The sequence below is a fragment of the Plectropomus leopardus genome, chromosome 15, assembly GCF_026936395.1.
Source record: "Plectropomus leopardus strain MGB_pleo_1.0 chromosome 15, ASM2693639v1, whole genome shotgun sequence".
NCBI classification, from domain to species: Eukaryota; Metazoa; Chordata; class Actinopteri; order Perciformes; family Serranidae; genus Plectropomus; species Plectropomus leopardus.
In genome coordinates, this window is record NC_142190.1 from 34,434,369 (window position 1) to 34,450,540 (window position 16,172).

General features: G+C 40.2%; 1 protein-coding gene across 1 annotated transcript; it reads right to left on the bottom strand.

Moving 5' to 3' along the window:
- Nucleotides 1-3,928: 3,928 nt before the first annotated feature.
- On the bottom strand, nt 3,929-6,819 carry LOC121952849 (collagenase 3-like). Its single transcript, XM_042499699.2, has 10 exons — nt 6,661-6,819; nt 6,291-6,538; nt 6,055-6,203; nt 5,680-5,808; nt 5,422-5,583; nt 5,154-5,283; nt 4,929-5,062; nt 4,679-4,838; nt 4,470-4,573; nt 3,929-4,396 (listed from the first exon to the last, which is right to left on the bottom strand). The coding sequence occupies exons 1-10, from the start codon at nt 6,757-6,759 to the stop codon at nt 4,287-4,289; spliced, it is 1,425 nt and encodes a 474-aa protein (XP_042355633.1). The 5' UTR covers nt 6,760-6,819; the 3' UTR covers nt 3,929-4,286.
- Between the last annotated feature and the right edge of the window lie 9,353 nt (nt 6,820-16,172).

Below are 16,172 nucleotides of genomic sequence, written 5' to 3' on the forward strand. Positions count from 1 at the left end.
TGTTCTTCACAAGGAAACTGACTCCCCCAGATCCTTTCACTGCTTAAATGTGCATCGATCGGTTTTGACCTAACCAGGTGTAAGCCTGCAGATGAATGACGTCATAGCCCTTTAAGTGAGTTTCATTTAGTGAGATGACGTCGGAATTGTGATCGAGTAGTATCTTTTTCCCAAGTTCACAGTTCCAAGCTGTCCAGCCATTTATGTTCCAGTCACTATTGTGACATTGTCATTATTTGGCACAGTAAGATTGTCAGCGATAGAGTGGGCAGCTACCATTCAGTTGTGCATGCTTGCTCCCCTCGACCCACAGCTGGCATTGTTCCCTGGGTTCAGCTGATTGCACCTCATCAGTCTCCCACTGCCAGTCAGGAAATACTCCTCCACATCAGCAGCTCACTTAAAGTTTTGAAGTTTATGTTGATTAGTCTCACTAAGTGTGACTTCGCAGAATGGATGAAAACACGACCATAGTTTTCATTGTTCCTCAGACTGTTTACAAACGCAACACAGCCACTTTATCCTGCTGAGTCTGGAGGTCCACCTTGATTACACCAGGCCCTCCTCCTGTTGGCTTCATTTATTCCGCATTTACAATCTCCGGTATGGGATCACACTGTAATCCACCTGACAGCAAAGATTTCCCTCCATCCGAGGGGATTTCTCCTTCAGCAAAGGGAAGCCCCACAATAACAATGGACACATCCTGAAATTTAGGGAACGGGCACTTAATTTCCTCTAGTTTCGCCTCCATCCTATCCATTCTTGCAGAAAGCTGTCCAACATCCAAATAAAGGTTATCTTGGATTTGCCTTACTTTAATGTCGATCTTGGCTTTCAGCTTTTCTCAGTTCTTTGCAATGACTCACTCAAGAGGTTCCACTTTGGAATCCAAAACTTTTGGAAAAAGGCGTGCAACTCATCAATCAATTTGAGTGAGGTGCTCTGAGACTTGAGTGTCTTAAACTCCTCCCGGTGCAGTCTGAGCTCAGCCAATATAATGTTCATATTGCTATTTTGGACTTCTTTCTTGTCCTTATGCCTTGAAGGCCGGTCTCATTTATCACTCATACTTTTCACAAACAGTAAACTGATTTTCCTACAAAAATGTACGGTGTTTACTTGAAAAATAAACCTCCTTTCACCAAGCTTGTTATCAGCTATTCCTAGACACATGAAAGACTGAACTAACACAAATTAGCAAATGACATTTAGGAAAATGTTTATGTGTTGCTAGGCAACAGTTGTCACATTGTGGAACTATTTGTGTCAGCGGAACCTAGAAAAATCATAATATGAACAAACAAATCATAATCTGTTGTCACTTGTTACTATTAAATGAAAGACGCTTGTAGAAGTGTTGTATAAAAGTAATATCACACTCGAGGTCGTGTACTGTGCTTTATATCATCACGGCTGTGATAATCTTTGACACTCAGCCTGTGGCCTTGTGCCTATGACGGAATCACAGCCGTGATGATAAACGAGCACACAATCACTCCCACTCATGTGATATTGCTTAATTGTTGGAACACTTCAAAGGAGACTCTTCTTGATAAAATATTAGTTCCTCCATGATAAAATTATTAGCCACAGCAGCATGACTTTATGCATGGCTGTGTCTCTGTCAGTAAGCTGGTGGGTCCACTGCTTTAGTCCTAACTAAAAAATCTTTTGGAACACGTATGGCATTTGTAATTGCCTAGATTTGCAAGAACAGCTTTATAACTTAACTTATTTATAATACAGCTTATATGTAGAACTTGTATGTTTGTTAATTGATGGTAAAACTTGCAGATATAGATTTACTGTGCCAGTAGCACAGACTGAGCTCAGTGATAAGGCCGTTGTTTCTTTGAACCTCCAAATATTGTTAATTACTCATGGAAACATTATATTTAGTGCTGCTTTTTAGCGGTGTTACAACTGTAGCCCACGCTGTTACAATTAAGGCCCACGTGTGCTTCATTTGTGACATCAGGCAGCGTCCACTTTAGGTTTAGTTTCCCTCAGTTGTCTCTATCCCAAAAAATTAAAGTTGTTGCTGGCAGTGGACACAAGTCACTTGCCTGAAAATATTACATATGTTGGTATAACAGTCTCTCAGTAAAAAAGGGAAAGATTCAAGATTCAAAGAACTTTATCTATTTTGTCTATCACGTATTGACAGAAAATTGCCTTCACTTGAGGGCTCAAACAACATGAAACAACATGAACTCTCTCTCCCCAACATGGTCTCATCAGGATGCATCATCATGATTTTATTTTATTTAACCTTCATTTAACCAGGAATAGTCTCATTAAAATTCAGAATCTCTTTTCCAAGGGAGTCCTGGCCAAGACAGCAGCACACAGAATTTCACATAAAAGATCAAGTAGAGTGAAAACACAACAGCAAAATTTCAAACAAACAACATAAAAATTCAATTACAAGGAGCAGTCAACAAACTCAAAGCAAACAGCCAATTAGCTCTGAAACCAAACATGAGCATTCAGTGTTCAAAAGGTCCTTGATCCTGTTTTTAAAATCTTCCACATTGATAAAAGAGTTCAAGTTAAGGTTACTCTGTAGCTGACACCAAGATGACGGAGCAAAAACACTAAAAGCACTTTCACCAAAGAGAGTGTGGGCTTGAGGAATGATGTACAAAAGTTGTCCATGTGACTGAAGGCTGCTACAACTGACAGCCTTAGGAGTCAGTAGAGAGCATGAATAAGAGGGCAGTTCCTGTAAAATGGCCTTATAAAGGAAAACATACCAGTGTTCCAGTCTTCAGTTGGACAGAGAAGACAAACAAACTTTCTCAAACAAATTGCAGTGGTGTTTACAGAAACCTGTTGCACTAAAAGAGAAAAAGGGTTTGTTTCTGTAATACAAACCTAATTTTACCCTGAGCTTTTTTGCAAGAAACTCAATATGATGTTTAAAAGACAGATTGTCTTCTAAAAAAAAACTGAGGTGTTTATAAAACTTGTTTAATAACCTTATTACTTGAAGTAACAATCTGATTTACATTGTCAGCTGTCTGCTTGGACCTTGAAAAGCACATAATTTTAGTTTTTTCAGGGTTTAGTAGAAGTCCTAATTCACAAAGATTCCTCTGAACCACTTTAAAAAGCAAATTGCAGCTCCTTAACTGCACTCGCTAAAGATGAAGCAGAACTATACAAAATAGTGTCATCCACATACATATTAAAGTTTACATTTCAAACATTGCAGCATAAATTATTTATATAGATCATAAATAAAATTGGACGCAAAATGGACTATTGTGGGATACCATTTTGTAAATTAAGAAAACTAGGAGACACACAATCAGCTTGGACACTTTGCATTCTACCACTCAAGTAGTCTTCAAACCACTGAACCGTTTGGGATGACACCCCAATGTTAATCAACCTCTGCAACAAAACATAATGGTCAACTGTGTCAAAGGCCTTTGTAAGGTCTAAAAATGGGGCAGCACAGTATTCTTTTGAGCCTATCGCATTTGTGATGTCATTTAAAACCTTCATTGTTGCAGTGACTGTGCTGATTTTTTTAAACCAGACGCCATGGCTGGCTAAAAAATCCTCTAATTGATTACATTACATAAGCCATTCCAAGACCTTAGCTAAAACTGAGAGTTTAGATATGGGCCTATAATAGTCAGGATAAGATGAATCTCCACCCTTCAATAATGGGACAACATGTGCTGCCTTGTGCTGATTCTTTCTAAACTGAAATACCTATAATTACTCGATGGATTGCCATGAAATTTTGGACAGATATCCACAATCCACTGAGGCCCACAGCAGGTCAAATATTCGCCTATTTAGTTTAATATCTCAACAACTGTTAGATGGATTGCCATGAAATTTTGCTGAGACATTTGTGTGGTTATGGAGATTTATAATGATGAAAAATTATTCTGCACAACTGTACACATTAATTTAAAATTTAAAATGTTTATTTGCTAATTCACAGTATTAATTTCTTCTCACTTTGTCACATTTGTTTTTTAAAATATTTTCATTAATACATTCATGAATTTTATCTCAGTACTTTTTAAAATTAATTTATGTATTAGCTCCAAAGCTCCATAGGTAATTACATTTACCCCGAAATATAACAGCAATAATAAAATTAGGAATATGACATAAATAAACTAAGATCATGCAGAGTTAAATTAACTAAAAAATAACACAATATTATGACTAAGATATATTATCATGGACATTTGAACTTTTTGCCTTCATTACCATTGAGACTGGTTACATAAACAGATTGGCTAGTAAAAACTGCTCTAGAAATTAGTGCAGCGCAGGAAGTAGTTGTTCCTCAGCATCCGGTACAACCTGCCGCTCCTCAGGCTGTACTCAAACATGTAGGATCCGCTGTAGATGTAAGCGAAACCTGTACAACAGAGATTTCATGTTAGTTTTTTCATTTCAGTTTTGCTAGTTTTGCTACTTTGAATGCTACTCACCTCTGTACTGGAAAGCTGCAGTCACACTGCCGGTCAGGCCGGAGAAGGTCTGATCCACTCGCTTGGGGAATCCCTGGTCCATAGTCTTTCTGGCCTCATCATAGCTTAGGAAATACAGACAGTAATTAGACTGATTCACCTCCTTGTAACCCATCATTATACCTAAATCACTCACCTGATTAATGTCACATTATGTCCTCTGAACTCACCTGTAGTAATTGCTGCCTACAAAGAACAGAGTCTTGCCAGATTCCATGTCATGAAGTGCTGCATCAATTTTCTTTACTTTTTTGGGCAGACCAAAACTGGAGAGTGGTTTAGGATAGCCACGTACAAGATCATAGCCACTGAAAGCCCACACCTTCCGATCTGAATTTAGATTAACAACAACATGTACAAGTAAATAATGTATTCTTGAAAACGGTGTCTGATCTTCCGGTAGATAAAGAGATTGCATACCTTGAAAGATAAAGAGTTTGTCTGAATGTGGGTTTTCATAAGCAGCATTGATGTTGGTGGGAGCATTTGGCCAGAAGTTTTTGATGAGACTTTGCTGAGGTGTACTGCTTTGAGGGTAGCTCCGCCAGAAGAAGCTGAAAACACATCATAAGTTAGTCCATAAATAAGCATGTGTGTGAAGATAGAACGTTTTTTAATGCACATCAGCATTCATCTATTTGTTACCTGTCTTTAAAGAAGAGCATCTCTCCTCTCAGCGTGGCCACAGCATCCAAGGTCATGGTTAAATCACAGGCATCAGGGGTAGTAGGAGGCTGAGGATCTTCTATAGAGGGGTCCTTGTCAGGGTTTGGACCTGGAGGTTAAATGAAACCGAGATGTCATGTCATTACAGCTATGCCATTATCAGAAACTGTGCCATTGGTTGTCAGAGATTTTGGTCAAGTGCTGTTTGTGCAACTAGGCATTATTGTTGTAGGCAGTCAGTACTAACCATAGAGAGACTGGATGCCGTTGACATCATCCCGGGGCAGAACGAAGGTGTCTGGGTTGCTGTATGTGTAAATAGGGTACATGAGAGCACCAGGATCATCAGAGTGAGACAAGCCCAGGGAGTGGCCAAACTCGTGGGCAGCTACCATGAAGAGGACGTAGCCTACAGCAGAAAACATAGAATTAAAGGTACATTAGAGCTCCTCTCCATGATCAGAGCATGTCACTGACAGTAGACAGTGAGGAATAACAAACTGACCTGTGTTTGAGCGGAAAGTGAAGGTCTCATCATCATCAAAATGAGCATCTCCTCCAATACCAGGGGCAGGTGCGAAGGCATGGGCAAGAGTGCCATCTGGGCCATCAAAGGGGTAATAATCACCATGTGCTGTTAACAAGAACATACTCATGTCAAGTCCAGCACAGCAAATACAACAACAAGCCATTAACTGAATTAGTTTTAAAAACAGCAAATCCCAACTTGGTTTTCAAAAAGCATCTTAGTGTTACGATCAGCTGTCCAATGTGATTCAAGACACGGAAAACACATGTAGTTAAAAATGCTTTATGGGACATCAAAACAAATAAACTAAGTACAGATAGTAGATAACTGGAAAAGCTATTCTGTACTCACATTGACGGCCAAAGGAGATCATGATGTCAGCAGTGCCGCTGTAGATTCTTGTAAATCTCAGAGGAGTGACTTTGGCCCAAACCTGCAGTGCTTTCTCTATTGAGTCATCGACCTCTGACACAGACATATCAGGTGTGTAGTTCTCAATCCTGTAGGACAGAAAATAGTTAAGAATATTATTAGATAGACGTTCTACAGTTATTCTTTCACATACTCTCGCTCTTTAGATCATTCACCTGTAGGTGAGGCTGTTTTTCTCCCACTTCAGATTGTTTCCAAAAGTGGAGAAGTGAGCAATGTTGCCATCTGGAACCCCACAGCGGGGCTTCTTCATAATCTCCATGGTGTCAGCATCCAGCATCCCAGTGATCTGGAGACCAAAGAACTTCTGCATCTCACTCAGCTTCCTGCTCACTGGGCTGATCCCTCGTCTTATAGTTGGACCTCTCTCCTCTGTTAGGTTAAAGAATTTCTTCAAGTAGTTCTGCAAGAGAGAAGAGGAGTTTGATTCTCTGACATCCAGAATTTCTTAAACAGTGTTTCCACATGCACTTTAATGCAAAATAGTGAAAATGTATGCAGTAAAGACAAAGGAAGAATACATACCTTTGCAAAGTCCTCATCTTGCACAGTAACCTGTTGTACTGGCACACAGTAAGCTGACAGTCCCAGGCTTAGTAGAATGAACAGTTTTAAAGTCTTCATGTTTGGTTAAATTCAACTTGTGTTTCTGTGCTGCAGGCAGCTGTTATATAGGCTGAGGACATGGCATGTTGAGCAACTATGCCCTTGAGTCAGTGACTAAATAATCCTTTTAAGGATATGAGAGGAAGTTGTGCTTTGATTACTCAGCCAACAAAAAAGTTTCCCAAAACAAGACACTGTCATTATGATGACATGACACATTTGTCATAACGGATTATGCTTGGGAAAATTTTCCTGAATCATAACAACATTTTAAATGTACCATAGAAAGTATTACTAGTATACAGTATGTTTTATTTTGCAACATTTATCTCTAATTTTCAACAGTTGTATTGCTAATTGCTAAAAATTCCTGAGGTGGTTGTTACTGTTGAGTTATCTAAAAAAATCAGTCTCAGATGAGAATGAAGATGAAGAATGAGTTAGAAAAAGATATAAACATTTTAAATTTGTATCTGGATCCACAACTGTCTCAACTGCAGTAGATCATGTTACATTTGGTCAGAAAAATGCCTTATATTGCAATGCTAAGCAATCCATTCAAAATGCCCATATTCTATCTGCTGAGGACTGAAGCTCAAGAACAGCAGCTAACTGGATCTGATGATAACATTGTTTTGCCAGCCTTGAAAGAAATGTCTGAATCTGCACATTGATCAAGATGCAAGAAACAAACAAACAAAAAAACGCTCCTTGTTTCATCTCCTAATTTTCCACGCAAGGTAGTTTTTAAATGAGATAGAAGAAATGGATAAATACAATGTCAGGAACAATATTATATGCAATATAACCTTAAATAAACATGTAATTAACAACATTTTATTGATATTGATAAGGGATACAATGTAAAATCACTGATATTTAGGGTGCCAACAACTTTTTCTTTATTTGTGCTTTATTTCATTCTCAAAGACATGCAGACACTCTGAGCCTCTGGATTAGTAATTTTTGGAGGGGTGGTTTTGTGAGTGATGATCCTAAGATTTTTCCAAACCTGTCTGTCTTCAATTGTCTGACTTTGAACTCACAAACCCTCTTCTCCTCCCTCATGCTCTTGTTACTTCTGGTGCAAACACAGACATGTTGTGTCATGTCATTATGAACAAAAGTCCAGTTACTTTACAGATAAAATTTAAAGTTCTGACAGCAATACTTTAAGATGCCTTGAGTTGTTTATTATGTATTGCATCTTTATTCAGATATCAGATCAAAAATTCAAACATTGTTTCATTTTGGTTTAATCATCTTTTCTACTGAAGCTTTCATGTGAGTTTAAGTTAATTAAAGTCACATTATTTTTATAGCATATTAACGGGTGTTGTACTGCATAGAACACTTAAAGTTTTTTTTGCCTGATAAATGAACTGTGTGAGTCATCTAATGGTGGTTATTTTCCACCAGATGTGTCTGTAATAATCTACAACCGCATTGTATATTAGTGTTAGTAGAAAGCTACATTTGGTCACTGTTTCATCATTGTGGACTCGCAGAAGCAGTAATGTGTCTTGCAATGTATTGTTTCATAAAGTTGATCTACACCAGTAGATGCACTCGCAGAGAATGACTATGTTGTAATTAAAAAAAAGCAACATTTTCTTTAAAAAATAGATATGTAATAGAATAGTGACACAGTGATGTGGAGATAGAACCAAACAACTACATACACATACACATACACATACACACATTCACATTTGAGTTTTCTTTCAGGAAATGTTAGGGCCATGCATTATTCATGAACATTTTTAAAACAAACACATCTAGCAATAATATTTGAGTAGAACACATACATTCAAAAAACAAAACATAAATTTTAAAATCAAACACAACACAAAAAACTGTACCGTATGCCATTATTACAACATTACAGACGCACTGAGGTAACATTTCTAACCACTTCCTTGGATTATTCTTCACTTCCCGCATTTGCTATTAGGTACATTGTGGTTATTGCTAAAAATAAGAGTTTTGTAATACTTAGTGTATACACACACAGCTGAAACAGCACAATCATCAACAGCCTACACTGAGTGCTGTCCTTATGTGATCTTCTGTCTGTCACTATTTCATTGTCATCCTCCTCACATTCCAGCAGCTCATTAACTGGGCTGGTAGACACTACATATTTGGAGTTGGAGTTAGATTTGTAGTCGATGTTTCCCTCAAAGAAGTGCACAAGTCCTATTAGGATTGAAGATTCATTATTGTGACACATAAAACGTGCATTTTGAGCACAGTACTCAAAATACATGGCTAATAGTTGTCTGTTAATCTGAGAATACCAGTGCCGATATACAGACCTTTTTAAATAGATGAAGTACCAGCCAGACAGAACAACCCACATTAAATACTATTTCAGCAATGATCCTATAAAATTGTAACTGACACAGACATTTCATTTTTAAATATCATAAACTATCTAAATCAAACTACTTAAAAGCCTCCCTCCTACCTCTCAAATAGACAGAGGAGTAGCTCAGGGCTCTGTTGTAGGTTCCCTCCCATAGATAAAGCACTTTGCACCATACACGTCATACAATGCAATTTATCCAGTACAGTTTACATTGCCACTTTTAATGCAAATTGCCCTCTGTATTATGTTAAATTATGTTGTTTTTTCTGCCTTCTATTTGTTTTTTTCCCTCCCTATTTCTTTTATTTGTTACCTGCAAAGGGACTGCGAATATATTAGCAGTCGTGCTAACTCTAGCATATTTACATTTGTATTTTATACTGATGTTCATTAATATGCCGTATCCCTTTTAGATAAATAAATAAATACATTAATGAACTAGAAAATTTCTGCAGAAATTTTGGAAGGTGCCTGCCGCTGAGGTGTATGTCAGTAGGTGGAGGGGCGTGGCCATACTTGCACACAGGGCCACAAGGGCCAGTTAATGCCAGTTAATACTTATTGGCATCTCTAAGTCGCCACAAGGGCCAAATAAGGGCTCCCTCCACCTGACGGGCCACAGGGGCCAATTAATGGCCCACTTGTGGCCCCCCCTTCGGATAGCCCACAAGTGGTCCCTTTCATTACCAACCGGCATCTTCAATTGGACACAAGGGCCAATAAAGGGCCCTATCCACCTGAGGGGCCACAAGGGCCAATGATGGCAATATAAAGGGTCAGTTAACCATTAATTACTAGTGGACAAGTGGACCAGGCATCACTTTACACTGGAAAAGTTACGCACACACCAGGATGGCTCTGTGTGTGTGTGTGTGTGTATAAGTGTTCGTTGCCATGGTAATTAATGGCCCAACGGCACCCCTCCTCTCCCCTCTCCTCTTAGTTCAGCTCCACGGAGGCAGTTGAATTCAATGTAAATGTCCCTGTCAAACTGGTCCATTTTACAGCCATACCTTTCACCAAATAGTCAAAATATGACATCGGGGAGAGAGGAGGTCGTAACGAACGCAGCCATATCATTTTTGTCTGGAAAAATATCTGCTACATATCCCAAATCACTGTGTAAAGAAAAATTACAAAAGAAAAAAGGCAGCCAATTTCCAGAAATTTCTCATCTCAATTTGTATTGAAGTAACTGGGGAATTTTTGGGCTCTCCCTTCCTTTTGAGGTCCCATGAGCCAGCTGTGTTGTGTTGTCAGCTTTCAAACCCAATTCAGTCCAACCACCACAAGTTTTCCTACGTTGTGTGAACAAATTGTGTACATTGCTAGCTGTGGCAGTTTGTTCAGAAAATTTTTAGGTTATTTTTCAGCTCTTCCACACTCTACCGACAGAGTGGCTTTGATCTTTGACAAGTTGTGTCCAAATTCAGGGTCTGCATCCTTCGGAGGACACAGCCTACACGGTCTACGGAGGCGACTTCTTTGGAGGATTTGCTGATTGGGTCACTAGATGTTCCCGCCTTTACCCCTACGTCACAAAGAAGTTCTGCTGTCAAGGCTCGCGTGCGCAGGAGAGAGAGAGAAGAGAACAGGCAAAAGACGTTGTCAAACAAAGGAAAGAAAGAAATGATGGAGCGGGAACTCATCGTTTTATTTTTTTAATCTATGTTTTAACGCTAATCTTATAAACTATTGTGATGCCGTATTAGGGTTTTTATGTTTATTTATTAAATAAAGTGGTGAGATGTCAGGCTATAATATTCAAATGTACATTGATGTCCAATATTGTTTAGTTAATGTGCAGTACATTAATTTCTACAATGTATTTTGCTGCATTTTTGTTTCACTTTATTTCTATTAATATATTCCAAATTAATAAAGTGACTGATAACCTGATACTGATCATAAGAAAACCGGTTACTTTGATCAAGTGATCAACTAACTCTCTTTCTCTGTATTTATATAGTTATTCATTTAATAGACTGATGAGTGGATAGACAGAATAAGCATGATCTAGCTTAGCTATAAAATTAACTAAAAGGTCTTATTAACTCAAATTAAATAGCTTTTGTTTAAATAACTTTTTTTATCCCCTGTTCTCCTCCTTTCCCAATCCAGACCAGACCCCTGTACTGCAGGATCAACTTGGCCGTTCCTGTGTTGGACAGGTTTTTTGGGCAGGGTGACAGCAGGCAGGACTTCAGGCTGAGCAGAGAGTCTCTGGCAGTCCTGCTGGACCTTCTCCACCAGGAGCGGAGACATGGATGGGGTGCCACAATAGACACCTTGGTGTTCCTCTTGTGGCTGGCAAGTGGGGCGTCATACAGGGTGGTCTCCAGGGTGTTTGGGATGCCTCGCTCCACTGTCCACCGCATCGTCCATCGAGTTAATGAGGAGGTGGTGGCAGTTCGCCACAAAGTCATCTGCCTCCTGAGGACTGCAGAAGACCTGGCGACAGTAACTCATGGATTTGCAGGGCTGGCAAGACACAGAGCTTTTGTAAAAGCTGCTGGAGCAGTCGACAGCTGCAATGTCAGGATCAAGCCACCAAGCGGCCCTGATGGTCACTGTTACAAGAACAGGAAGCTGTTATTATCCTGCAGGCAGTTTGTGACTATCAGGGCCACTTCATTGACACGTACGTGGGCTGGCCGGGGTCGGTGTATGGTTCCAGAGTACTCCGGCACAGCCCACTATACAGGCGGGCCATCTACCCTCCTCCAGGGCAGTTCATCCTCGCAGACGGCGGGTAACCGTGCCTCCAACACCCACTTCCCCTCATCACTCCCTAAAAGTGGCCGGTACAAGGTGAGGGAGCCCAGTGCGCCAACTGCCATCATTCCAGGGCACGCGCTATCATTGAGCGCATTGAAGACCAGGTTTCGCTCCATCTTCTTGCTGGCGCTGGAGGTGCACCACACCTTTGTGCCTCAGGTATGTCATCACTCAACAGGATTTCATTTTAATAGTGAAGCAGAGTAAATCAAAATTTATGATTTTTTTTTTTCCATTTCAGGTCATAACAGCATGTGCCGTCCTGCACAACATCTTCCTGGGGGCAGGAGACATCATGGCCCCACAGGATGAGCTGCAGGACGACATGCAGGATGAGGATGAGGGGGAGAACGGGTTGGAGGCCATCAGTGGTGCTCCGTGGCGGGACCAGCTGTCTGCAGAGATGTCTGCCCTAGAGGAGGCTCACCCTGACCACGACTATCTTTAGTCGGCAAGTAAAATAATTTGAAAGCTGTTATTCCCATTTAAAGTGTTTTGTAGAGTATTTTGTTTGTTGAAATAATTTGTGGTGGGATGTCTTTTGTCTTAATAAGGGAGTGGAGTAGTACTTTGTTTGCACTTTGTTTAATTCTCACCTCTATCTTAAAAAATTATTAGTGAAATGGCAGCCGTCGATTGAGTCAGCCCTGCAAATCCAGTTGATGGACGATGTGGTGGACAGTGGAGAAAAGCATCCCCAAACACACTCTGGAGACCACCCCAGATGATGTCCCAAGGACAGACAGAAGACACCAGGGTCTTCATTGTGGCATCCCATCCAGTCCAGCAGCACTGCCAAGGACTCCTGCTCAGCCTATAACTGTAAATAGTTTTATATTTTGATAAGTGTTTGATAATTTTTTTTGTTAAGCAGAAAATTGTACATAATTTGATGACTTAATCTGTAAATAGTAATTTCTGTTGTACTTTTGTAGTTGTAAATTTTAAGACTGCTCCCTTGTAAATAGTTACAAATGTTTCGATTTTTGTAAATAAAAGAAAAAATTCAATCCCTTGTTACCCTGAAAAGTCACACTTGATGCCATTTGCAAACCATAAATGGTTAAGTTGTAAATACTAAATGGAATAGACAACGTGTTACAAAGTAACAATATTTTAACAAATACAACATAAAATTTTAAATGTGACACTGAACTGTACAAAATAATTTCAATCAAAAATATAAACAATATAAAATAGAACTCGAATAATATTAACAAAAAACAGTAAAAAGAAAAAAAAGAAAAAATCACCGCCTGTCCACCATTCTCTCGAGCAGAGAGAAGAGCCTATCCATTCTCTGTCTGCTCTCCTGTGCTCTCCTGTGCTCTCCTCTGCCTCCCTCTGCAGCCTCATATCCTCCTCAATCAAATTAAGGAGCTTGTCCTCTCTCCCTCTTTCTCTTTCTTGATGGCCGTGGCTGGCTCTCCTCCTCCTCCTCATCGTCCTCATCCTCCTGATCAGCCCCACGGCACTTGGCCCTGGTGTGTCCCCTGGTGTGTCCCCAGTGTGTCCCCTGGTGTGTCCCCACGGCACTTGGCCCTGGTGTGTCCCCTTGTGTGTCCCCAGTGTCCTCATGACAGAGGGGGGGGGACACAGAAGGCACAAACTAGGCACAAACTAGGGCACAAACTAGGGCCAAGTTGCAGCAGTGGGCTTCCAGCTGACCCCCTCACCTGTCCCTGGATCTTTGCAATCCTATGGCAAAGGAAATCAATCATGTCAGCAGCATTTTTAGAAGGTCATTTTTATTTAAAAAGGCCATTATCACAAACCACAGTTTGCCTCGGAGGGCTTTACAGCATAACAGAGTATTTATTAAATTGAATGTGTAAAACAAATAATTTAGTTTTGAAATCATCATCCAAACCTGTACATACTTAGCATTTTTTTTTCAGATTGTCCCATTTTTTTTGCCTGTTGGGGCTCGACCTTCCCCCCAGGCCCATTTTTTCCAGGATTGTTCTAAACACAGAGAGAAGAAAGAGAAAAAGCAAACACGTGATCACATCAGGACAGGACATCAGGACAGGTACAAAATCTCTCAATTAAACATTTACATAATGCCATTTGTTCTTTAGATTATCATTTTACTTTGGGCTTTGTACAGGATTTGGGTTAATTTAAGTAACTTTAACATTCAATATTTATATAATACAAAAGGGCTATTTATTATTGCCTTACCTCCAGCCAACAGTGGCGGTGTTTTTGGCCCTGATGAACAGATGGCCATTCTCGCTACGCAGCTTTATAAAAGTTTCAGTTTGCTTCTTGCTCCCTAAAGCAAGATGAAATGTAAAGCATGACAAACATAAATGTTCTTATGTCGCAAAAATAATATTATTTTTCTTATTATTATTAATATAATTTTAATTATATTGTATTAATCTAATATTCAATCCAAACAGTTATCTAGACTCTACAGTTGCACAGTTTAAATACAGCAGGACTCAAAACTTTAATCTTGGTCTATTTATATACCTCGTGTTATGAAGCATAAATAACATCTCCACAGTCACAAGAACATATAAGTCAACCTCTGGACATCTGACATTTGAAACGGGCAGCAGAGCATCGCTCAGCGGGCTGAGCTCTCCTCTGCTACTGGCAGCACAGCGGGGCTACAGCACTGAGCTGGCTCTAAATAACTAGTATACTAGGTGGCCACATGTTAGCATTACTAATGTCGCAAAGTATAACAGAAATTATGAGGTTTTAAGGTCCCTCTAAGTTTAACATATCTGGTGTTTAATTTTCAAATGAGTAAAAACCCAGTACTTACATTTAAAGTGGACCTTTTCATTACCAACCGGCATCTTCAATTGGCCACAAGGGCCAATGATGGCAATATAAAGGGTCAGTTAACCATTAATTACTAGTGGACAAGTGGATCCATGGATGTATTATAAGGAAGTCTGGATACAGCCGTGGGGGCGGGGCCTCATTCATTCAGCAGTAGTGTACAGCAGTAACAGTAACTTTTAGGCAAGTCCAATCACATGGTATGCATCAGTTCGGAGACTGTACTGGGAGAGGATGAGATGAACACAAATGACACAGTTTTTACAGAAGGAACAAGTTTTGCTCTCTAGCTCCACATCCTGCTGTTCCATGGAAGGCTCCTCCTCCCTTCCTTGTGGGATCTCGCTGGCTGTCCTGACAGTGTAACCCTCAAGAGGGGACTTCTTTAGTCTGTCCCACTGGGATGCAAGGCTGCACAGTTTAGTGCACAGCGTGCCAACTGTAGCTGCACTGTCAAACCTTAGCAGGCATTTGCTTATTTCTGTTGTGTTTGTAACTACATAAAGTTAGAGACAGTCACAGAGCTTCAGTTCACATGCCTGTTTACTGCAGGATGGCTGATTACAGAGAGAACACACATGTATCACTGCACGAACATAAACACCTATCAGATGCGGTGTAGAGCATGAGGGGAAATACTATATCACTCCGCAGAGAGGGTAAGTACATATACTACACTAGAAATGTCCTCTTTTTCCATAGCTTTAATGGATTTCTTGAAGGTTTGGACAAACCGTTCAGCTAGCCCATTTGTTGCTGATGGTGAGGCGCTGACTTTAAATGCTTGATATCATTATTCTTCATGAATTGATTGAACTCCTCTGATGTAAACTGTGGCCCATTGTCACTCACAATTTGTTCAGGCAGGCCATTTCTAGCAAAAATGATCCTAAGAGCACTTACAGTCTTTTCTGATGTGGCTGACTTCATTCATATCACTTCTGGCCACTTGGAATGAGTTTCAACAGAGATCAGGAATATGGAGTTCATTAATGGCCCAGCAAAATCAATGTGCACCCTTTGCCATGGTGGTGAGGCCAAGGGTGAAGGGGAGCCTGAAGTGGTGCATTTTGAACTTTATGGCATCCTGAGCAGCCTTTGGTGAGATCCTCGATTTGCTTGTCTATACCCGGCCACCAAACATAGCTCCAAACTAGACTTTTCATCTTTACTGTGCCAAGGTGTCCTTCATGGAGAGTTACTAACACCCTGGCTCGGAGTTTGGATGGAATCACAACACGTGAGCCACACAGCAGAGTCCCCTGACACACAGAGAGCTGGTGTCGTCTAGCTGAAAACTCTGGGAACTTGGGGTCACTGTGAGCTGGCCATCCTTGTGTTGTGATTTCATACACGTTTGACAATGTAGAGTCATTTCTAGTCTGTCTCTGTATTTCAGCATTTGTCACAGGTAGCTGATCCACCACTGCTGTATGAAAAGCCTCTGCCGGGTTTGAGAGGATGACTTTTCTCCTACTGT